General features: G+C 51.9%; 5 protein-coding genes across 6 annotated transcripts; 2 read left to right on the top strand and 3 right to left on the bottom strand.

Annotated features, from left to right (window-relative positions):
- Nucleotides 1–2797: 2797 nt before the first annotated feature.
- On the bottom strand, nucleotides 2798–6576 carry PV09_06671 (uncharacterized protein). Its single transcript, XM_016360348.1, has 3 exons — nucleotides 6422–6576; nucleotides 3347–6362; nucleotides 2798–3280 (listed from the first exon to the last, which is right to left on the bottom strand). Exons 1-3 carry the CDS (start codon nucleotides 6514–6516, stop codon nucleotides 2981–2983), a joined length of 3411 nt encoding a protein of 1136 aa, XP_016211687.1. The 5' UTR covers nucleotides 6517–6576; the 3' UTR covers nucleotides 2798–2980.
- A 154-nt stretch (nucleotides 6577–6730) lies between these two features.
- On the top strand, nucleotides 6731–8293 carry PV09_06672. 2 transcript variants are annotated; one of them, XM_016360349.1, is made up of 3 exons: nucleotides 6731–6761; nucleotides 6823–7335; nucleotides 7422–8293. In XM_016360349.1, the coding sequence occupies exons 1-3, from the start codon at nucleotides 6755–6757 to the stop codon at nucleotides 7901–7903; spliced, it is 1002 nt and encodes a 333-aa protein (XP_016211688.1). In that variant the 5' UTR covers nucleotides 6731–6754; the 3' UTR covers nucleotides 7904–8293. The 2 variants fall into 2 exon arrangements, with proteins under 2 accessions (XP_016211688.1, XP_016211689.1); XM_016360350.1 differs by having other exon boundaries at nucleotides 6731–7335.
- A 5591-nt stretch (nucleotides 8294–13884) lies between these two features.
- On the top strand, nucleotides 13885–14912 carry PV09_06673 (uncharacterized protein; the record flags this gene model as incomplete). The annotated part of the gene is made up of 3 exons (XM_016360351.1): nucleotides 13885–14129; nucleotides 14184–14705; nucleotides 14762–14912. The coding sequence occupies 3 exons, from the start codon at nucleotides 13885–13887 to the stop codon at nucleotides 14910–14912; spliced, it is 918 nt and encodes a 305-aa protein (XP_016211690.1).
- A 2060-nt stretch (nucleotides 14913–16972) lies between these two features.
- PV09_06674 (uncharacterized protein) lies at nucleotides 16973–17921 on the bottom strand. Its single transcript, XM_016360352.1, has one exon. It carries the CDS (start codon nucleotides 17565–17567, stop codon nucleotides 17259–17261), a length of 309 nt encoding a protein of 102 aa, XP_016211691.1. The 5' UTR covers nucleotides 17568–17921; the 3' UTR covers nucleotides 16973–17258.
- Nucleotides 17922–19740: 1819 nt separating this feature from the next.
- On the bottom strand, nucleotides 19741–22590 carry PV09_06675 (uncharacterized protein). The gene is made up of 3 exons (XM_016360353.1): nucleotides 21542–22590; nucleotides 20872–21434; nucleotides 19741–20781 (listed from the first exon to the last, which is right to left on the bottom strand). Exons 1-3 carry the CDS (start codon nucleotides 21608–21610, stop codon nucleotides 19914–19916), a joined length of 1500 nt encoding a protein of 499 aa, XP_016211692.1. The 5' UTR covers nucleotides 21611–22590; the 3' UTR covers nucleotides 19741–19913.
- Nucleotides 22591–22603: the final 13 nt, after the last annotated feature.

The raw sequence follows: 22603 nt of genomic DNA on the forward strand, positions 1-22603 counted from the left end.
AAATTTCTCAAACGACCCGTCACACTTCGCGGTCCAGCAAAATGTTGATTCGGATGCAAGGAGTCCACCTTGGGCCAGTGACAAACAGAGTGTATTACTTTCCGTGCGATCGACTCTGCGCCAGTAAGTACCCCTATGAGGTGAAAGTCGTTCGATTATTAGATGAGCATAGCCTAGCTCAATGGCTTTCCTGCTCCGGAGATTTTTCACAAACTATACATAGTACACATACTTTGACGGACTACTGCGCGATCGAATGGCAACTGCGGTCTTCATCAGCATGGTTCATTGTATTAAGCAAGCGACTCTTCTGCGTGAAAACTCGCCCGCAGCTGCAAATTGGCAGACTTCTTTTCCGTGTGCTGATAATTACAAGTTATGCTAAAGATACGACACAGTTTTAGCCCAATGAAAGGCATCCGACGTCAAAAAAGTAAGATTTATTGCTCTTCGTGCCAAAATTATCAAATTTATAAAGCGACAACGTATAGTCAGTACTCTGATTCTATCTCCCACGGAAGCAGCACTCTTTCTCGATCTCTTCACACCTCTCTACCAGTTTCTTACACCTCAGACCCATATCAGGCCTAAGCTCGAATGGCTGCCGCTTACCAACGTCGATGAGTCTCGGACACGATAGAGATGTTTTTCAATGGGGGTAATTGGCCCCAGAGTTTAGATTATAGGCTTGAGTTGGATAGGATTCAGGATGATTCGCACCCTTTGGATCGGTTTCAACCTGCCCAGCCAAGAGAGTATTTTACTCCTCCCTTATTTACATCTCTTTTTAGTCTTAAACACTTTTAGTGCATCGCCCGATCGAGACAAGATTGATTGAGGAGAAAATCCGGGGTTCTTCAACAGTCGTTCGACCAGGCGGAGAATCCGACGAGAATTCTGCAGAGGAAGATGAAATTGACGATTATATTAAATTCGATGTTCAATTCGCCGCAGAAGCCATTCTTTGGCTGATTATCAAGCCCGTTCTGAACAGACACCGAGACCAGGGTGAGAAACTTTGTGTGAACATTTAAAATATGTACTACCTCAAAGAAATTCATCAATCCGTAGCCACGTCAGCGACAATACGTCCTCATCAAGCGGCAGTTCCGGAACCAAGCCTCTGTGCTCACCGAAAAAGATGAGGAAAACCAATTCAGGTGCTCGCCGTAGTATTGCCAATGAGGAAGGTGGAGATGACAACGAGGGAGGGGATGGAAATAACCGCAGAGCCTATGGCCCTAAGCCTCAACTGTCCATAAGAGTGCTTGCAAACGGGCGTGTCCTTTTTCCAAGAACAATCCAGCGAAGTATCAAAATTGGAGACAATGTCCTGGGCCTGGATGGGAAAGTATATCTCGATTGCAGTATGTCTTCTCTGTTCCACTTGTGCCCTCTTACAATGTAATTTTGATTCAATTGCTAATTCAATGCAGAAACCAGTTATAGAAGAAACATCGAAAGCATAGTCAATGTCCAAGGTGCTTTCGGGCATTCGTTGGCAAGGAATTATATGACTAGCATGTCGTAACGTCAGAAAGATGTGAGCCTCAGCCAAAGGTCAGAATCGATGGCATTGACGACAACCAAGTGAATCGCATCAGGAGCAAAAGGCGACGTCCAGGAATCATAACAACAAGCGCAAAGTGGACCAACATTTACAAATTATCCCTTCCGACGCAACGGACATCCCTTTCTCATGTAAGAAACTCTTGAAAATATTGAATTCAGAGTCTAATTTCTTTATGAGACTACCAAAATGTCTCTGACCATCACGAGAAGTTTCGCCATAGGACTTGTCTTCGACTTTGCATAGTGTTTTCGAAAGGCGGCTTAACCATCCGAAAACTCATCGAAAGCGCCATGAACGAAGTTATGGATCTGTCTCGAGCGAAGCACCCAATGTTGCAGAAGAATGCAGAGAAATCCAAATGGGTGATCCCGGACTTTCATGTGGCTCCGAGCTTGCCGATATTGGATACTTTTACTTGCCAACAGAAGGTCTTATTTCTCATTTCTTTACAAAATCAGGACGGACTTTTAGTACAATCTTCTCCATATATACGTAATATTGATTTAGCGGCCCTTCCTCACACAGACGTTGAACTTCTGATCATTTGTATTAAATCGTGATTCTCGGCAAATTGGCGAGCTGCTTGGCCAGAATTTGTTACTCGGGAAGCCAACAGAGCCAACGGTCGTATTTGAGATGCTGCCATGCCACATCGTGGCCACAATGACGAGGGGTGATTGTCGTCATTTTTCGACTCTCAGCCCAACTTCCTCTTTCTTTTGTTGGTGAATACGTGCGTGCCTCGATTTCATGTTGGTGTGGCCGTCAGGTTGTTAGGTAATTTCTGCCAGAAAGGTGTGCGGACCTTTCTAAGATAAGCACTCGAGAATCGGCCGCGGCATGTGGTATTCACGGAAGAAGTTCAAAAACAATCAGATACGACGATGCAAGTGGTTTTAGCAAGTGTGATTGTATTCTGGTTTAGAATGAAAGCGCAACCAGATCGTTTCCCATCTTAGAGCATGGATCGTGTTTCGAATCGACTGTGGATTCGGAGTTCTCTGAAGAAAGCCGCCAAGGAAGCTTTGGGATGGATTTCATTCCAGATTCGTGCTCGAGAGCTTGCAAACGGTGGCTTGATTATCCAGCGGTGTTGACTCGTGATATCAAAGTTGCTATAGGATTTTGTCCAGCTATATGAATGCGCGCTAAGACATCCTCTCAAAATCAGGATACTCAAAACATTCACTTAAGTCTTGTATATCTGCTTACTGAAAGTGCTTCAAGATCAAATATACTATAACGGAGGAGCATAAGCACAGTGTAGCATATATCTTCCTCCCAAATGTGGGTTTCTCCCGTGGAATGGCAGAATGAAAGCTGCACAAGAGACTGATGAGGCCAGCGAATCGATCATCGTGTCATTTTTCTAAGCTCGGGCATCTTGTGTACCTCGAATTCTAACAATCAATGCAGCCTTCGTAATCCTTCCACCAGCTCCTTTACTTCATCCACCCCAATTCCTAATCCCTTCACAGCTTGCAGTTGTACTTCACTGCTAGCATCTAGGAACCTCTCTACTAGCTCTCCATCCACAAATCTTCTAGGTTCTTCCTCCTCTCTGACCTGATTCTTGAATGCCCTGTACTTGTTGAAATCGATTCCACCGGGAGATTGCACCAATTCGGCAAGATTATCTTGAAGCTGGATGAGAATATTCTGATGGGATGGAGAGATAAGTCCAAAGAGGTAAGTGGAGCCCTCGACCTGTAATTTCAAAAGATGTTAGCTTCCAGATGAATGGAATGCGAAAGAAAGTGATCGAAAACATACTGTGCCTAAGAAAGCCTTCGGAATGACAGGAGCTCCATTCTGGACCTGCACATCCACAGACCTGATCCGATTAACCATTTCGCCCAATGCCATCTCGCTGGTGACTCTGAGTCTTCTCCTATCTTCCTCGGTGGCGCCTTCTGTATCCCTTGCAAGCACAAGCAGGTTCTCCTCGCTATCCGCGACCACCCAAGTGTCCTCGTCCACATCACTCACGGCCGTAGTCCAAAGAGTCTGATAGTGCCTAGCCACTTCAACTAGTTCATCGAGTCTGGCTGCTGCTTTGGATTCGGGACGATACTCCAGTATTGATAACGATTTCATGAGATCCGCGACGGCAATCTTATTATTTCCTGATATACAAAGATCGATCGGGGCAGTAGATGTTCGGTACGTCGCATTTTTTTGAAATGTTGGGGTTGATGCAGTGCGATATTGAAAGTCGAATATAACAATGGTCTTCACAAGCGCCGCTACGATTTTGCCATTTGGGAGAACAGCGAGTCTTCGGCAGGCACCACGAACCGGATGTTCGGCTATTTCCTTGAGAATACGGTCCTCCGTGACTTCAAATACAATTATTCTGCCGTGGTGCTCGCTGGCCTCGTCGTCATCGACGATGCTCGTACCCACGATGAAGCGTTCGGCAGTGTCTCCGGTGCCATCGTTGAGTTCAGCACGGATGACTGTTTCCACAATCTCATTATCATGCAATCGATATGTGTCGAGTTCTTTAAACATCACCTCATCTGCTAATTTGAAATGGCTTGTGAGCGTCTCAACTCCATCCCTCAGTGTTAGTTTAATCGTGCCGAGACCAAAAGCTCGAAGTGTAGGTGAATACGCTATTCTCCTGACTGTTTCGCCTACAGCCAAGGTTTGTACATGTGTCGTGCGCTCCGTATCAATTATGGATATTCGTAAGTCATCGGCTGTAGCAATGGCCACGGCTCCTTGGTACGCTGCGGCATCAAAAGCACAAACTGAGACTGCCTTTTCTGCCGTTACAGCTGAGAAGACAATACGTCCTTCGGAGGAGTAGATGAGCGATGGATGGTCGCATGTAGCGAATACACTAAAAAGACCGTTGCCACGCGGTATGGCCCTGAAGCTTGCTTCTTGTGTGCCGAGGATTGTGCTCTTCTTTGAGCTGAGCTGGTATGATGATGAGTCGATGTCAAAGGTAGTAACATTGCCATCAGCCGTGGCCACAAGAAGTGTGGGTGCATGTGGTGCTTCAAAAAGACGGGTGATGAGCAAGTTGCGAGGGATCGCGATAGAGTCCTCGCTGACTTGTACGGTCGCTTGAACGTCAAGGTCGGAAAGCGAAAGAATAGAGACCGAAGAGCCTTGCCATTGTCCTACAATGCAAATTTCGGGCAGTTCTGAGGAGATTGCAACACAAGAAAGCTGCTTGGTTGCCGAAAAGTCCCTTGAACATTGTATAACAAGATTCCGGGCAATATCGAGAACGACCAGCAACGTCCCATCGACGGAAACTAGCACCTTTGATTCTGTTGCTGACACGGCGGTGATTGATCCAGACGATGGTGACCACTGAGATATGCTCATCCCACTTTCCAGCTCGTTGATCACAACAGAGGATGGGGTAACCTGTAACAGATGCCCATCTGCCAAGCTCTTTGCAAGTAATGTTTGCGCGTCCAGACTTAGCCCCTTATGGTCAGGTAGTTCTTCGACGTCACCTTCAGGATGGAAATAAAACACTCTGCTTTCGTTGATGAAGCTAACCAAGAGTGTGTCGTCGAACTGCGAGCTTGGATCCGTTCTCAGGCTAAACAAATCGGTGATGTGACTCATTTCGCCAATAATGCCTAACTCTTGCATCCCCACGCCGCTTCTCACACTTCTTAGACTGCCATCGGCGAAGGCACCACTGCCTGTCACAAGCCTTGCCTGGCCTGAAGAGTATTCATTCGTCTGTCCTTCGCCAGTCCGATTACCCATGTCCATAATGGTAAAGTCCAGAATGGGTGCGATATTCGAGAAAGTCTGGACGGTCTCAATGGCACCTCCACCTTTTCCTTCCATTATTCTAACGACTGTCGAATCACCTTGATGCGAACCTACGAATAAGCAACCAGCATCTAGGTATACTAACGCTGAAGCAACGGGGATATCACCCAATAAGTCTAATTTCCACTCTTGGACTTTATCCTCAAAATCCATGATCAGCATCAGAAGATATAATTTGCCGTAAATATCGCCAAGCACGTATCGTTGATTGTCGATTCGCTCCCACGTTTTGAATACCGTCGCCTCGTCAAGGGGTCGAGTAATGATGGTGAAGTTCTCGTCGTGGAAATATGATATTTGCGTTTCTGCTAGAATAAGAAGCCCGTATGGGGGCCCGTTGATTGGTATCAGGATGTTCGCTCCCATATCCATAGGCAATGACGGTAATCGCTGAGGGTCATCCTCGAACTCAACGGAGGCTTCGCCCCCACCGGCAGAAGTATATGCCAGGTTTCTTATCCGCAGTTTGACTTTCCCTTCATAGTCTTCATACAATAATGCATGTCTCGGCTTTTCGTTCTGTCCTGGTGGTCTTGGTAGAAATGCGGAGCTACGCACTATGAATTCTGGTATTCTTGCCGCAACCGGTTCACCCAAGACTCCACTTTCCAGGATTTCCTTCTTTCTGCCTTTTCGTACGAGCGGGATGGTCGTGATGATACCTTCATACACTTCAAGCGTGAGGAATTCTTCGGTGGGGTCAATTAGGCACCGCTGTTCCGTTTGAACCTCCCTCGCAGTGTTGTCGGCCAGATCCATGTAGCTCTTTTCGGTCCGCAATTGCTTCTCTTCTGGATCCCATGATAGAGTAAAGTACATGTGGCGAGCGGTCCCTACAAAGATATGCTCTCTCCGCGAAGTTGAGGGCTTGATCTTATTTAGTACAGTGATTTTGCCATGCAGCAAACGTGAGTGTCGGAGTTGGAGAAAGCCATCATCTTCAGGAGACTGCGTGTAAAACTCTAGGCGGTTTGATTTACTGCAAGTGGTATCAGTGCTGTGTTCGTCGGTCTGCCGCAGGGAGGATTTTGTGCTCACGCAACAACTAAGCAGTCTTCGTCTGGGTCGAGAAATCGCAGCTTAAGCGCATGCCGGACGCTGCTCGGTCTATGGATGGGCGCAATGTAGGCCATCTCTCTGACTTAGATAAGAGTTGTACTGGTCGTGTTGGTGGTGAGAAACACGGGCAAGCCTCTGTCTATGCGCTTCTCCACTACTTACGTGCATGACGCGCCGGCGTTAAGATGGAGCTACCAAAGCTATGACCAGAACTGCGGCGCGCAAGATGCCAAGATTTCGACCCGCTATAATTTGTCAAGCCTTTGTATCAAATTTGGAAATTCACCACTACAACCACGAAAGGCGATCAAGATGTCTTGTAAGCATACAATACGGAATCGAATACGCTCAAATCTCAGAGCTGACCGTGTTTTGAGCAGCCATGGAGGTCGATTCCGATGACGACCCCGTCGTCGCGGAGTACAACGTATATATTACTCCAGAGCTAAAGGAGCAACTTTATCTCCTTCAATATCCCACACGCAAGCGTCAAGATCCATTCAATGCCGAACATGGCACTTTACCCACCGAAATGCGTGTAAAACCTAAAACAGGATTTCTTGAAGTTGACATCGGAATTACCCCAGCAAGGCGATTCGATAAGCTGAAAGGTCTTCAATGGGGCCAGGCTCTCAAACATGCTAAAGACGCCAAGGCGAAAGGATTTGGGCTGAGCAGTGGCTTTGGGAGAGGGAATGAGTTAGAGAGCGGAATGAAGGTACTCGTCAGTGGCAGTGGATCAGGTAAAGGGAAGTCTGGTTACGAAGATCCCCTAAACGATTTTGAGGCCCAAGTCGAGCGAGGTGGAGTGCTTATGAAGCAGACATTCGGAGGGACGATTAAGAAACCTGATGAAGGAAGGCCGTACTACATGGCTGGCACTTTTAGAGGGAGTGAGTGCTATCACGTGACATAACACCCCGTTGCAGTGCCTCACAACACGATCTCAAGAAAAAACTCTAACGAATCATGCAATCAGATGAGCTCCACCTCACTGAAATCACGGGAATAGTCCAGATGCGGCCCCAATTTCATCACATTGACGCCCAAGCTCAACTAGCCAAAACCACCCTTTCACGAAATGCGTCCAAATCACTTGCCAAGCCACAGCAGCCCGTCTCTGCAACAGCACTTGCAGCGCAGCGCATCAAGGCCGAATCTGACACCCAGGTATCGACGACGTATGAAGCTACCGAAAAGTTCTTGGACGCTGCATCCGACGAGAACTGGGTCAAGCTCGGATATCGAGACGAGGAAGATGTGGCGAGCTTCGAGCTGTTTGACGAGACCATGATCTTGAAGGACGTAAACGGCGCAAATGAGCTGAAAGCGGAGTGGAATGCGACACAGTATCTGGATGCTATCAATCGACCCATCATCGAGGAGAAGAAGGCCACAGCCAAGAAGGCGAAAAGCGTGAAGAAACCTGCTGATCGTCCACACGGCCCGGTGCGGAAGTAGTCTGTATCATTCTCTTAAGATTGTTATCTTGGGAAGGGCGATGTCCGAGAAAGCATAGCGTACGGCGTTTCTTGTGAAGTTTGATCGGAATCAGGAGGATACACGGGATATTTCAAAGGGAAATCTAGGGGCTCATGTAGACGCAATCCTCTTTGAAACGAAGATATCATGGAGATGTTCAAGTGCGTGACCTGCTTATCTAGCATGCAAGCATATATCACATAAGCTGAGGACACGTCAACCAACGTATTTTGTCTTATGCCTCCTTCCATCCCCGCGTTGTCAGTGGTGCTAGTTGGGGAGATGTATGGCGAACCGAATATACAACTCTGTGCGCTCTCAACATATGCACAGCCACCATGCTGCAAGTGAGATGTGCACGACCTTGTCGACGAACCGCGACTCTCGAGAGGCGGTCGAGTCGAACGCGTACGCTGACTGAAAAAGGCACTGTTACGTACGGGCGTCATGTCGGTTCTTCTCCACCAACCGCAGCACAACCTCGTGACATTCGGCACGGCAAAAGAGCGGCCACGTTCGTGCCAGCACAGGAGTTGGCCCTGATCATTAAAAGGGAAAAGGGGGTCCACGCGAGCGTTGGACGGCCCTTTTGTGCGTTCTAGGCACAGCCTTCGAAGGTAGTTCTCTTATGTTTAGATAGTAGGGACGAAGCTGACGCGTTCATACGCTCTTCAGAGGGGGAGGAGGACCTGTATCTACGGGGAGAAGCAATGCAAAGTATCTTGCGGATCATCGGGATGAAAGCGAATGGTTCACAACGCTCTACTCTATCAAGGAAGCCTGTCCGTTGCGCTTGGTGAAGAAGTACCGCTTCGGTCAGGAGAAGCTTGAGCAGTACTAACTCTCCAACGCCGGCTTGAGCAGTCACTAGCCAGACCTTACGTACATCGCTACGTCCCAAAGCCGTGCAAAAAATATCTCAGAGAACTCTGCCCCTTACAGATATGGAATTTGACACTGCAAGTGCGGATTCTTGGAGGGAAATTCACAGTTGGGAACATCCACACCATCCACCTTGCAACTGGAAATACGATCTCAGACGCTTCACGAGCGTCGTCTCTGCGAGGCTCTTCCTCTCATCCTTCTCCGTCCTGAAACGTCGAAAATACCCAATCTACTATGGTCTATGGCATGTAATGCGTAACATCAAGGTCTGATCGAATGTTCCACCGGCATTCATAGAAGATAACGCTCGAGGGACGTCAGTCAAAGAACCGATAACTCGGAAACGACCGTCAAACTTAGCAACAGACGCATCTAGAATCATGACATGCATCGAAGCTTAATTGAAACAGAGAACTTCTCGAATGAGCTCAATCGATCTATGATCGTTCTGCAGGAAACGGCTGTTGGCTGATCAGGAAGTCTTTTAGTCCAAAAGGGCTTGCTTTACGGACGTACATCGAACTATGTTGATAGGTCTGTTCTCAGAGACCTAAGGTCGCTTTTCTTTGGACAAAGCCCATGTCTCATATCGTTCTCGTGTCCATAACCTAGCGAAGTCTATATCTGCAGCACGTCTTCGAAAGTAGTCACAGTATTCACTTCTCACGTCACAGGGCAGTTCTTCTCGAAACAGACTCTTCCGTGATTTTATAGTGTTGTAGTCTCTGGATAGACCTTCGATTGCTCTTTCAGATGTGTGAAGGTCTAACCAACGATGAACAAAGGGGTGGAAGGGGGTTGGTGTTCTAAGCATCGCATCACAACTAGTAAAATGCCGAAGCGAAATTCGATATGTGGAGACACTGGAGATGATTTAGAAAAAGGAGACGCGTATCGCGCTTAAGGACCGACTTGATAGCCTCTTCTTATTTATTTTCTGTTTCCCAAGGGATGTCAAATCCAAGCAAGAAATGTACGCCGAATTGCGATAGCTTGATAAGACGTGCAAAGATCCCAGGAGATCTTAATGTAGCCGCCCATGCGACAGCCATGTCGCCGACCGTACGGGGCAGCGTGAATGCGATTCCCACGAGGCGGTGTATACGAGCTATGCTGGGGAAGCAGCCACAGGCAGCAGTCTACTGGGTTCTTGGATCGGCACTCCCAATCGCTGGCCGTACCAGTCGGAGCTCGTTCCTGGAACTGCATGATCAACAAACAGCCCGTTCGTGTGTCTTAGAAACGCACGGCTTTACGCGTGCCTTCTGACATCCGAGACGGTGAGATCACCCTAAAGTAGCCTGTCTGGTCATCGAACCGACAAAGCCAACCACGCAATGCATCTTTGTCACTCGGTAGAGCTCCATAAAAACATTATCGTTGACGTTCCGAAGATCACGCTCAGGTTCGCGACCAATTTCGAATTCCGTTGCCATCGAAAATCATGCCACGGCAAGGCCGTGATTCGAGAATGGATCTGATTCAACCCCAAGTCTATTTTCGCAAGGCCGTCTTTCCGCTCCGCGGGCGGGCAAGGAATCCTATATACCGCGAGATGCTGGTCCTGGAGCACAACGGATGGCATGGCCATGCTGCGGATGGTGCGTGCGCTCAGATGGGCGGGAAATCCAGGTACCTGGGTAACATAATTGGAAGTCAGGAATATGCCTGAAACGCGGAGTGGATTAGATTTTTTTTTATTTCATTTGGCCCATTATCCTCAAACAGATGCACTCCTTCTCCGTAACAAACTGAAGACTTTCTGAAAGCTCCCCTTTCACTTCAGAGAGTACCTTAATATCACGTTCGGGAATAAAACAGTATGCCAGGCCCTAGGTAAGGAGGGACCATTGTCCAAAGCTGGCTTAAGGTTTATTGGGTGTCAGGGTTCAAAGCAAGGAAATTTCGGAGATATTGTGAGGTCTACCCTAGTCGATGACTCTACGCTCGCGTTTGGACTGGTCAGAACGATGCATTATTGTTGTCACTCGCCGTGATTGTCTTCCCCGGAGCGCAGACTTGAACGGTCTTGGGATGAAGCAACGTCCACAAGACGATTGTAGAACCGACTGCGTGGTTCCAATCGACAGGTGGACTGTGGGTTCGCGGTCGCGCACGGCTCCTCGTGGATCAGGCGATGTCGACTGAGGATGCACAATCAGAACCTCCGTACTTGGACGAGCCTTTCTCGATTGATGTCGGACTGCATGGCGGAAATGAGCACAGAGTGTCAAGATAGCAGCGACTGAATCATATTGTACTCGTTTTGGGACACGTAGGCTGGAACGCAGTCCTCTTACTCGGCAGCCGCCAAGCGGAAGACAGCCCCCTTGGAGAAATCGCTTGGATGCAAACCAGGGTTTGCGGGCATGATTCGCCTTATGACGGACAAATGCGTGCGGAGAGAAAGTTCCACGGGCCCAAATATCCATGTTCAGCGGCAAGCGCGCGTCGATCGTGACGTGTGGGAAATGTTCCGATTGAGGAGCACAAACGCCTTCTCAGTCGTGTTCGCAGCAGACGTTGAGTCGGTACCGACGAAACTGTCGAGTTCCCATCTGCCTGGCTCATCTTTTGTGGCTGAAAGACGAGAGAGATCCCAGGAACCTAGACACGTACAATCCTGCGCACCGCGAAGCTGGGACTAACGGTGAACTTCTTTCGCAACAAGAACGATGTGTTTTGGCCGGGCGCCTACATGCGCAAGCCCCTTTCATGGCCGGGAATGTCATGCGTAGAAGATGAAAAGCCACCTGGTGAGGGTTCGGCCACGCCGTTGGGCCTCACACGTGGAAACGAGAAAGATGATTTGCGAGACAAGATTTCCCCCTAGGACGATCTATTTGTCATGTACAATGGCCACAAGTGCTGCGTTCGAGGCTGGGGATGGATAAGCCTTGTGTTGCTGGCGTTTTTGTGACACGGTGCGAAGCATCCAGGCAGACCATCCACTGCACGGAAGGTCTCTTCGACCTCTCGGCTACGCTGTGTGGATTCTCGAGCACAGGGATCTGGACTGCAAAGCACGATCTCTACCGGACCGCCTTCCCGGAAAAAGCTGGAGCATAAAGGCAAGACTGCGAACGGAGAGGCCGTCCAAGAAGGAAGCTCTTTAAATGACGGGCTGCGATGGACGAGGAGACGGGTGGCAGATTCAATGACGTGTATGGCATTTTTGGCCGAAAGCTACTCGCCGCTCGACCTTCTCTTTTGATTCAAAGCCTCAAGCGCCTGATGCGGGTTGTCAGCCATTGTTGCTTTTCCCAACCACGATCGGCATGAAATACTGGATATACAAGTACAGTATGGCGTGCGCGGTGGGCCACTCGCAAGCGTCCTGGGGCGACGCGGAAGCTAAAATCCATCCCGCCCACGTCGCCGAGTCAAAGCTGCTGCTGCGACTGTTTAGAAGCATTGTCTGGAAATAATCAAGCAGTGGCTCCAAAAAAAAAAAAAAAATTGAAATGGGGTGAGCCGAGCACGTTCCTGCTGCCACGACCGGACGGCCGTGCAGCACAGTGCAGGTCGAGTACAGTCCAGCTCGACACAGCACAGCTTCCGCTCGCGGCAAAAATGCAGCACATGCTTCCACTTTTCTCTGCAGCAGGGAGCACGCCCATCTGCAGCCCGTGTGCCGATAACCGCTGACCTGTCCTACGTTTCGTGAAAGTGGTAGCAGTGCAAGCCCCCGCGAGCGTCCTTTTCGGCAAAGCTAAGTCAAGCTAAGTCACTTGGCTGGGATGACAGGAGGAAGGCTGTACTGATTCGGCGATCCGTTCAGAAGAGTATTGGTAAGGTGGAGCGAACGCGCGCGTGGTGGAGAAGCGAGGGCATGTATCTCTTCGCAGCAGTAAGAGGCAGATTAAGGAATAGGCCCGACGAGGGCTACAAGTAAGACAGTGGTATCGGGGTTCCATGCCCACGAACCACGCTACGATGGTGCCGAAGACAAGCAGCGACCGCCTTAGGCTATAAGAATCGAGAGGGCACGCGAAGGCGGAAAAGGACAGTGCCTTGGCGAATGAGGTGGCAGCGCAGACGCCGCGAAGAATGCGCCATGTCTGGAGAGAGAAAGAGTCGGGGCGGGGAATGCCGTGGTAGCATTTTGGGCTTGTACTGTACGGAGTAGAACCGTATCACTGCCATCACAGCAGCCACGACCGCTACCACAGGCCCAAGTACCTGTACGTTTCAGAACGTGTAAGCGTGGTGAGGATGAGCATAGGGTGATGTAGGGTGCGGCAGGGGCGGTCTCTGGTGGCTCTGGCGTGATCTTCCGTCGCTCGACAGTCGCGCGAAGAATGGGCGCCAGAGCACAGCGGACCATGACTGTTCTTGCAGCGCAAAGGCAGGCGCTTGGAGAGGGACGAGTGGACGGCGGTGCAAGCGAGATGTGTGAATCGAGCAGCGTGCAGCACGCGGTTTCACGCAGCGAAGGAAAAGGCTTCAGCGCGGGAGCGTGAGTGGCCTGCCAGGACCCCCCTACTGCCACCGCGCAGTGCCCCCAATCGGCCGCGCGATCCAGCATGGGCCGTCCTGCCCGACAGGCCCGGGGTCTCCTCACCCGCCCAGCTCGCTAAATACCAGAGCCCATCCCGTCCCAAGTTGCTGGGTCTCGCTTTCGCCACGGCCACCACCACGAACCACCAGCCAAACCACCACCACCACCGCAAACCACTACTTACCCGCCCACCCCCCCTTCAAACACTGCGCTGCTGCTCCTCTCTGTCCTCCTTCTTGTTCCCTTTCCCGCCTCGCTTGTCCTACCTTCGTTTTCGTGTGCGTGCTGCAGCGCTCTGCTGTGCTTTGAGCTTCGCACCGCGCCGTGTCGCTCCGGGCCCCGTCGGCCATTCGCACTGTCCCGCCTGATTGGTGTGCCCCGACCGGCGCCCACGGAGCTCGCTCAGTCGTCGTCGCCCCCCGCTGTGCGGTCGCGCAGCCCCAGTCCGGCCATCCTGCGGCGGATGCTGCAACTTGTTGCCTCCTTTCAGCTTCTGCCTTAACATCCGCCTGTGTTTTGCTTGCCGATCGTTCATCGCACTCGATTTTTTGGGAGTCGAATCTCCTCGGCCGACATGGAGTCTCAACCCGACCCAGCTCCTCCCGCGCGCCCGGTCGAGACCGACCCGTCCTTGAGGAGACGAACCAGCTGCTTCGATGTGCTCAAGAAATTCGGCAAGTCTGCTTGGAGAAAATTCGGTGCCGCCGCCAAAGATTCCAGGACCAATGTGCCTGCACAGCCCCAGCCGCCCATTCAGTCTTTGGTCGTCGACGACAACGAGGAAAATGTCCCGCCCACCGAAAACGATCCCAGCACAGGGTATGCAGAGCACGCTCGATCCTTTCTCGCTGCCACATTGCTGATTATCTACAGGAATCGCTTGGAGGTTGATCCAAATGAGACATTCGAGTTAAATTTCAAGATTACGCCATTTTCAACTCTGCCTAATGCCGCCACTCGTGAGCGTCTCGCTGTGCTGTGTGCTCGTTACGGCCTGCAGTACGATGACGGAACTTCAGACGCTCCGGGCCAGCTACGCGTTCCAAGGAAGACCAAGCAACGCGTTCGTGTGTCGTGCCACGTCTGCAAGTCCGTCTTCAAAGGCGAGCGTGTTTGCCAGAAATGCGGACACGGCAAATGCGAGGATTGTCCGCGACGGTCTGTGACCGAGCCCAGGCCAACACCTGAAAGTGCCGTCGTTGTATCCATCGATTCGTCTTCGGATGACGACGAGCAGTCGGCGAAAGGCGCGAAGGATGCGGAGCCGCGGCCAGAAACCTCAAAACCAGACGCTTCCCTGCCAATCGTTGAATTTTCCAAATACACTTGCCACAAATGTTCTGGCGAATTTGCCTCTGTTACGAACACACCTTGCAGCAACTGTGGACACGAAAAGTGCACTCGCTGTCCTCGTGAGGTTGTACACATCTCGTACCCCCTCATTGAGGCAGGCGGTCAGGTCAATGGGCCACAACAGCTCCGAGTATATCGACCATGCAGGCAAAGGGTACGGCATTTTTGCCATCAATGTGGTACTTTGTTCGGGCCAAGGTCGAGGACCTGCAGCCAGTGCATGCATACTCGGTGCAAGTCCTGCACTAGACAACCAAGCAAGAGACGGAGACTGGAGACACGTCCCGAGCCTACCGCCGCGGAGGAGACAGCACCAGCACCAGAACCAGCACCAGCATCAGAAGCCGTCGCTCAGTCAGTGTCGTGATGTGCAGAGTCCGTCATCGGAATACGAGTTCATGATTCTTGCTTGGTTTGATGGAGTTTTTTTGAGCGTTCTAGTGGCGTCAAGATATACCTGTTTGCAAAATACGCAGGCACGTCGTTGTTCAAGTCGCTGCATAATAACTCGTAGATCAAATTACAGGTGGACGTTGGGGCCGGGTGCTTATGGGAGACACTTTGGCCGAACCAAAAATGTGGAACAGAAAGAGGGACAGGGCTTACGGTACGAAAAGAATGGTCAGGCAGACTTGAGACTGTGCTATCATGAACACAAGAGGAAGAAAAGGGAACCCCATCTCTGCCTCTCAATACAGAGACTCATCGCTCTTGCACATTTCCGCCTCGAAACTTCCACCTCTTTACCAAATTGTTTCTCCATGATCTTCGCATCCATCCACTTGAGTCGGCTTGTGCACACTTCCGTTGGCCCCCATCCTGATGTTCGATCCGAATGCGGGTTCGAGTTCTTTGTCTTTGCCGATCCATCCTCGCGTTCTGCTTGGTGTGGCTTTGCATACGTGATTCAGATGGATTTCCCTTCGAAGTCGACAGGTGGTCTGATCTTGCTCGTCGGTGGTAGGGGGGTTCGGTGGTCCAAGCTACTTTGGTCTGGATGCTATTGGCGTGTGTACCGTGTCTCTGCAGTGTAAGTTGCAACTACGAGTCCGGCGTCTCTGTGCTTCTGCTAGGCGCCACGGAACGGTGGAGACGTATCCCACGCCGTGCCAGTTGTCAGTGCGTGTGGAACTTCTCTCAGGAGCAGACAAAGTCTCCACGACCGTGGCTCGTGAAGTGATCTTAGTGTCCTCTTGACTGAAATGGAATTCGTTTCAAGGCACGCTACCTCTGCACTCTAAAATTGTTCGCTCTGCACCTGCCTCCGAGGGAGCGCCATAGAATTGAATACTCGTCTGCATGCGTGAGAAGCTCTGCCGTACCTGAAACAGGGAACGGGCAAAGGCGATTTCAAATAGATCGAGCGTTGGCGATACGCTATTCGTTCCGATCTCGACGTTGCCGGCCGTTGGGAGATGGGCAGCACCGACGAGCAGGACGCTGGGAGAGACGGCGCGGCGGCAGCAGTGCGCTGGTGCGAATGCTTCCTGCACTTTGTGCATATTGCAATTTCCCAGAGGGATCGAGCAAGCGCACGATGCAGAAACGAGCTTCCCACGAATGCAGACACGGTCCTTGCATGACCGTGAAACTCGAGCACGAGTCGACGGCCAAAGTCGTGTTGAAGCCGTCTGAGCATTGTGATACTGCATGCGCTGGTACAGTAGCGCTGGTCCACCCGACGGCGTGGTAGAGAGTCATGGGCGCCCACGGTAGGGCACGAGGTTTTACTGATCAAACGACGTTGGTGGCACTGTTGGAGAGGACAAAGAAGGGCCGACGTGGTGAACTTCGCCACCGCCTCGACGACGGGGTGTACGTACCGGTCCCCAAAACCGCTGACCTGTGGCTCGCCGTTCTTCTTCTTCTTCTTCCCCCCAACCCACGCGTTTGGGGTCAAAAAAGCACAAATGCGCAGGGAGCAAACAAGCAAAAGCGAAGGCCGGGCCTCGGCTCCTGCCGCTCGTTTGTCCCAAACAAGCTTGGGGCATCTGTGCCCATGCCTTCCCTGCTCCTGGGCTGGCGCCATCGTTCCGCCTTTGGCTGGCTCCAGGAAGCCGGGAGAACTGGAAACCTTCGGGAAAAGTGGAGGCGACCGGGCCACGGCGCCAATGAGCGGGCTCGGGCGTGCACGTCGCCCGAACAGGGAGCGGAACGAGATCGATGCGTGTGCTTTTGGATTAGCGCCACGTCTGGGGGGAGGGACGCCCATGTCTGCGCCAATTGATGACGACGATGGTGATGATGATGCTCCTCGCAGGCGAGCGTGCGGACGGGACGGGAGTACTTCTGTGTTCTTAGGAGTAGATGACGATGGTCACGGCTGGAGAGGCTACACGAAGGGTTGAATAACGACGCAAAATAACGTCCTTGTGTCTTGGAAATCCTTCCACCTCATCCAGGCGACTCTGTAACACCACGGACCTTGCTCACATTGACACATGGCTTTAAGGCCGACAGTATCCTCACCAATCCCTCCGGGTGACTGGCCATGCAACAGTGGTCCCCAGCTAGCTCGACCCGTCCCTAGCTGCTCTTCCGTCCTCAAGCACTGCCTTTAAGCCGCCGACTTTGCCGCTGTATAGTCTTGTGCTTTCATCGATTTGTTGTTGCAGCCACGTTGAAAGCAACACGCGCCTTGTCGAACTGTATGAGCCTGTCATGGTTGGCCTGTTCGTTGAAATGCGTTCGGAATTCACATGTAGTGTACCTGCTCCTCTTTCGAACGAAGTAGAGGCAGCGGAGAGACATACGCTTTATCGTCTGCGACCTTTGAACCGTCGCCGTCTCCCATGACCAAGTCCTGGACAAGCATCCCGGTTCCTGTGGACAAAAGACCTGCCGGATAGACAAAAGATGCCTCAAAGCCTCCCGTGTTCCCTTCCGTCGTTCCACTATGCCCATGCCTTTGTCTGTTTCTTCGATCACCAACCCGCCCCTAGAAGTTTGCTACCAGGAAACGACGTGAAGCCGCTTGGGCTGCAGAAGGAACGAACTTTGCTTCGCATGCGCTCTGCATCGTCTTCCAGCCGGGCAAGTCGCCCTTTGCTCACTTGCCCGCGGACGGAAGGTCGACGAGATGGACCTGGTCGCCCTGCCGGTGAAAATTCCGCCTCGACGTCGTCGAAGAGCAGCCCTTGCGCCCACAAGGAAAAAAAGGCGAGAAAAGCAGCCCGCGAAAACGCACAAGAACGCAAAATTGTTCACACGCCCGTTTGCCATTCGTGTTGATTTTCGCATGGCGAGGCGAGTCTACGGGCATGGGCCGGCCCGGTTCTTCTGGCGAAATCTTGTTTGTACATGTTTTTTAAGGTTTTGGAGTGGGGGTGGGAGGGGGGGTCTGGGCGGCACAAGAACATGATTTCTACGACCACCGATCGTCCCCGCCGCGAAAAGAAAAATTAAATTAGACGAGAAGCAAATGGGGCTTCCATTTCTGACGTGCATCGGGACGCATCCTTCTGGAGCGGCATCGTACAAAACAGGTTTGCAGGATCAGTCTGGCGGATGTACTCCGCATGCTTGACAGGTTGTCGGGCGTGGAGGCAGAACATCACCTGCTGATGTCCGCATGGGGAGGCGCGGGAGGAGCGCTGCCACCCGCTCCGGCGAAAAACTACGGGGCCTCCGATCCTGCTCCGCGGAGCGTGGCGGCAGCCCAATGAACAGCCGATCGTGGCCGGAAGGCGGCCAACCTTCCCGTCCGCGAACCATCGTCTGACTCGGCAGCGCCCCAACTACCGCATCATACCTGTGCCGTGCAAGTAGCTGATGGACCATCGTTCTCGGCGCGGGATCCGCGCCGGGTGCCATCCTTTCTGACAGCTTCACCAGCACCTCTTTGAACTGTTGGCCTTTCGCCGTTACGAAAGGTTTTCTTTCTTGCGCGCTTATTTTTCCCCCCCCCTTCTTCTTTCGGTGCGCGCTCCGTCACGGCGAGCGTCCCGCGACGAGACCCCAAAAAAGATGTAGGCAATAATCAATGTGCGCAGGCAAAAAGAGAGAAGGAGAAATTCGGCGTTCGCGTACGGTTCGTTCGGGTGCGCGGAAACGCGTAGCGTAGCCGATGGGCGTTTGCAAAGCCAATCCTCTTCCGAGAGACTTTTTTCGCGATGCCTGCGCACCGTTCTGCCGCAGTGCGCAGCTAAACGCATCCATTTGCTCAATTTCTTTCTTTCTTTTTTTATTTTTTTTATTTTTTATTTTTTTTATTTTTATTTTATTTTATTTTTTTTCCAGGCTGCGCGGAAAGGGGGATCTTGCTGAACGATGTCATCGTTTGTTCATTACGGTATAACTTAGCGATTCGTGACCGAAAAAGGGCGAGCGTCGCTTTGACGCACCAACATCAATGTTGCTGAGAGCCGGCCCGTGGCTTGCGTCCACGACCGTTACAGATCGCTGCTCGTGGAAGCCTTGCGATTCTTCATTCGATCCTTCCTATGGCGCTCTCGCACCATCGCTGCGAAGGTATATCGCTCCGTGTCCCTGACCGCGTCGCCAATCGGGATCGCCCGTTCGAAGCTCGACGAAGAAAAAAGAAAAAAAGTGATATCGCCCGCAAAATGCGACCCGAACAACGAGGCTGAAAGTCTTCGTTTTTGCACTCGCCAAAGAATAATGACGATCGTCGCGTTCCGCCTGCGGAACGTGAGACCCGCGTCGCCGCCCGCTCTCGCCGTTCTGCGGTAGCTACATGTACTGCTGCGTGCTGGAGGCTGGCCGCGGACACGACCTTCTTCGAGAAGCAGGCGCACCGAAATGAATAAAGTTCTTCCCCCCTTTTTTTATTTGGTCGGACTATCCTTTTGGGAAGCTTTTGACACGTGGAGATAGTTCCTTTTGGGGGACTCTGTCGTGCTGAGAATGGAAGTGATCGTCGCATTGCACGCACAAAAGGGAATGGGGCAGCTGGCCACTATCCTTATTGCGCTATTCTTCCAATTCTTAGATTACTGACGTGAGGCGAAGCTTACTAGTTCCTGCTGTCGGATCCAAGCAAAGCGCAAAAGGTAAGACCAACCCTGTGACGGAGGACGTCCTTTTGTTTCTCACGAGATTACTGTAACGTTAAAAAAAGGGGGAGATAGGGAAGGGCTCAGGTGGAGAGGAGCAAAATGAAAACGAAAAGCAAATTCACCTTGTCATTACTCGTAGCGCTACTCTCTTGCCAGCTATGGCGGGGGATAGCGCACAGCTGGCTGATATTCGTCTCTAGATGCAGCTGCGAAAGCGTCGTTATGCAATTCGTCATCGGCGCTTTACCGTCAATTTCACCATCAGCGGCGGCTTCTCATACAGTATGAAGGCTTTCTGCTCTCTCCAATTTCTGGACTCGTCGCAAAGTTCCAGGTCAAAGTTCCACAGGAGCCGAGCCAGAATGATTCTCATCTCCATGTAGGCCAGGTTGCGTCCCACGCAGTTTCGCGGTCCGTAGCCGAATGGCTGACACGCGTCTCGGACGTCGTTTGCATATCGCGCGTCGCCAAGCCAGCGTTCGGGGACGAACGCGTCGGGGTCGCGAAAGTTCTTGGGCGAGCGGCATGCGGCTGTTTGGTAGACGGACACGGCGGTACCAGACGGCACCCACGCGCCGTCGATTATGGCACCCTTGTCACCGGGAACGGCCCGGGGCAGAGCACCTGGCACGGGAGGATAGCAGCGTAGCGCTTCGTTGAGGACTGCAAGCAAGTATTTCAGGTTGGACACGTTTGCGAACGTGATCTCATTTTCGCTCTTGAAGCTCGACCGGATCTCCTCCACGAGGGTTTCCAGCGTCGCGGGGTTGGTGAGCAGATAATACACGCAGCCTGAGAGCAGTGTCGCTGTGGTTTCTGAGCCGCCGATGATAATCACGTAGCTGTTGGCTTGGATCTCTTCTACGCTCATACCGGTTTCCTTGCCGTTGTGCTTGATGATGTAGGACATAATGTCGTTCCGGTCCGTCCTCATGGCGAGACGTTTGTTCGCTTGTGCCACGGCCAGTTGCATGTGCGCCTGGCCCTCTTCTATGACCTTCTTGGGCGTGATGGACATGAGCAGTTTTGTGAGACCGGGTATTTTTCTCGCCGCATTGCCGTAGACCATCAGCTTCAGGTTGTTAAAAATCATTGAGATCCTGTCGCCCGTGTCAGCAAGCGTTGCAAGCTAGTACACAATGCTACCGCCCCTCCCACTGGACGGACTTGGGGCGCAGCGGTAGACGTACCATGGATGATACTGCGACTGCTGCAGGCAGTGGAACGACTCGCTAAAGGCAAGGTCGCCCATTAAATCGAAGGTGGTAAAATTGAACCACGAAACAATGTCGATTTTCTGGCCAGCGCGCTCGTGCAGCTTGTCCATGAGCAAGTCGACATACTGCTGAATGATTGGCTCCTGCTCCCTCATGGCTTTGTCGGAAAACGCATGAGCAACCAGTCTTCGCATCCTCGAGTGATCTTCGATGGTGGCATTGGTCATGTTCAGCCTTCCAAAGCCCTCCGAATTCTTCTCTGGACCGCCGTGTTTAGGCATCTGGCCCAAGCCTGGTCGCGAGCTGTAGATATCACTCCACGCCTGAGCGGTGTTGTAGGACAGTTCGTTCGGAGCTATGCGCACGACGGAGCCGTACTTTTCATGTAACGCAGCGACGTCCCAGGCAATGTTGCCCTTCACGGACGAGAGTATTGACGGTAGTTCGGAGGCGCCCCAGGACTTCGGTCCTGGATATTTGGCCAGCGGATGGAAGAAGGCATTGTAGAAGAGCCGGCCAATGAAGAAGGCAACGACCTGGTTTGGCACGTTAGATTGGCTCAATTGTGCGGCGCGGCCGTTGTTGTGTCACCAGCGCTTGAGAGGCAGAGAGAGCGCGAAGCTCTCTGTAGAGGGGCACGAACCGCAGCGACGGATCCAAGCAGAGCCTGGAGCGACGTGACGTTTGCCACGAGGTCTCTGTACTGTGTCATGGCATTCGCACACCGGTGTGAGGTGTCGCAAGCTCCAGCGTGCGTGTGTGAGAGAAAGAGAGGCTGCAAGTGCAACTGCGAACAAGAGGCGCATAACCATTATGTAGTATCACGGCCAACCGGTTTGCGTCCTAATTCACGTTCTGCGCTGGAGACACCAGAATCCAGTGATCGGGAACGTCGTCTGTGCCCTCTCGTTTCTGCATCCTCCGTAGGCTAAAGGCCGCTAGTTTGGGGGGGTTGGGAAGCAAGGACTTCCCGCCTGGCCAGCCTATTCCCTCTCTTGTCGCCAGGCTTTGAGAGACTTTTTGTCACTGCTCGACCTGCAGCCGGATCTAACTCACAAAGTGTGCACTGTACTACTGCCCGATGGTTGCACGCGATTCGCTAACCTGCCTGGGAAGATAAGGAATGCCGCATCGCGAGAGCACAGGACCAGGGACCGTTCGGAATGGCCTCTGGCCCCGATCGAGCGAAGGCGAGTGTGACAATGGCAACGCTGAGCGCATCGACAGGACTTTACTGGCATTCCCCAGATTTTTTTTTTGTTTTTTTTTCGTTTGCTGGCGCATTGCGAGACATGTTTGCGTGGGCTGTCTTTGAGGTTTGACGTAGCTGGGGCTGTTCGCCTTAATTATGCTGCGGTAGAGAGGTTTCTCTGTGAGAGGAAAGGGCGCTGTATTACACGACAAACAACGGGTCAGCAGCAGGCTGAGGACAGTGCGCTTGACATTTGCATTCGCGTATTCTTTGGATCCTTCTTATGTCATTATCGCCGTTGAGCTGGACCAGAGGTTCAAGAGCTATTCTTCCGCTCCCCCTTGCGCTCTAGACAGACCTGGGTAAACGCAAAGAGGGAGTTGGACATGTGATTGAGACTTTCGCCAAAATCGACGAGCGCGATCGTTGAGGCCAAAGTTCGTGAGCCACGCCTCCTGTCAATTCTTCCCAGCAAGCGCGTCTTTCATCACGACGGAGCGAGAGAACGTGTAT

This window comes from Verruconis gallopava, assembly GCF_000836295.1.
Source record: "Verruconis gallopava strain CBS 43764 unplaced genomic scaffold supercont1.24, whole genome shotgun sequence".
Taxonomy (NCBI): domain Eukaryota; kingdom Fungi; phylum Ascomycota; class Dothideomycetes; order Venturiales; family Sympoventuriaceae; genus Verruconis; species Verruconis gallopava.

Bases quoted from the DNA above. Each gene is read 5' to 3' on its own strand.
- PV09_06671 (XM_016360348.1), bottom strand. From the start codon at position 6,516: ATGGCCTACATTGCGCCCATCCATAGACCGAGCAGCGTCCGGCATGCG. The intron at 6,363-6,421 runs GTGAGCACAAAA...TACCACTTGCAG, and splicing joins GAAGACTGCTTAGTTGTTGC to TAAATCAAACCGCCTAGAGT. The intron at 3,281-3,346 runs GTATGTTTTCGA...TTGAAATTACAG, and splicing joins CGAAGGCTTTCTTAGGCACA to GTCGAGGGCTCCACTTACCT.
- PV09_06672 (XM_016360349.1), top strand. The intron at 7,336-7,421 runs GTGAGTGCTATC...TCATGCAATCAG, and splicing joins GGCTGGCACTTTTAGAGGGA to ATGAGCTCCACCTCACTGAA.
- PV09_06674 (XM_016360352.1), bottom strand. From the start codon at position 17,567: ATGGGCATAGTGGAACGACGGAAGGGAACACGGGAGGCTTTGAGGCAT.
- PV09_06675 (XM_016360353.1), bottom strand. From the start codon at position 21,610: ATGACACAGTACAGAGACCTCGTGGCAAACGTCACGTCGCTCCAGGCT. The intron at 21,435-21,541 runs GTTCGTGCCCCT...GTGCCAAACCAG, and splicing joins TGCTTGGATCCGTCGCTGCG to GTCGTTGCCTTCTTCATTGG. The intron at 20,782-20,871 runs GTACGTCTACCG...CACGGGCGACAG, and splicing joins CAGTCGCAGTATCATCCATG to GATCTCAATGATTTTTAACA.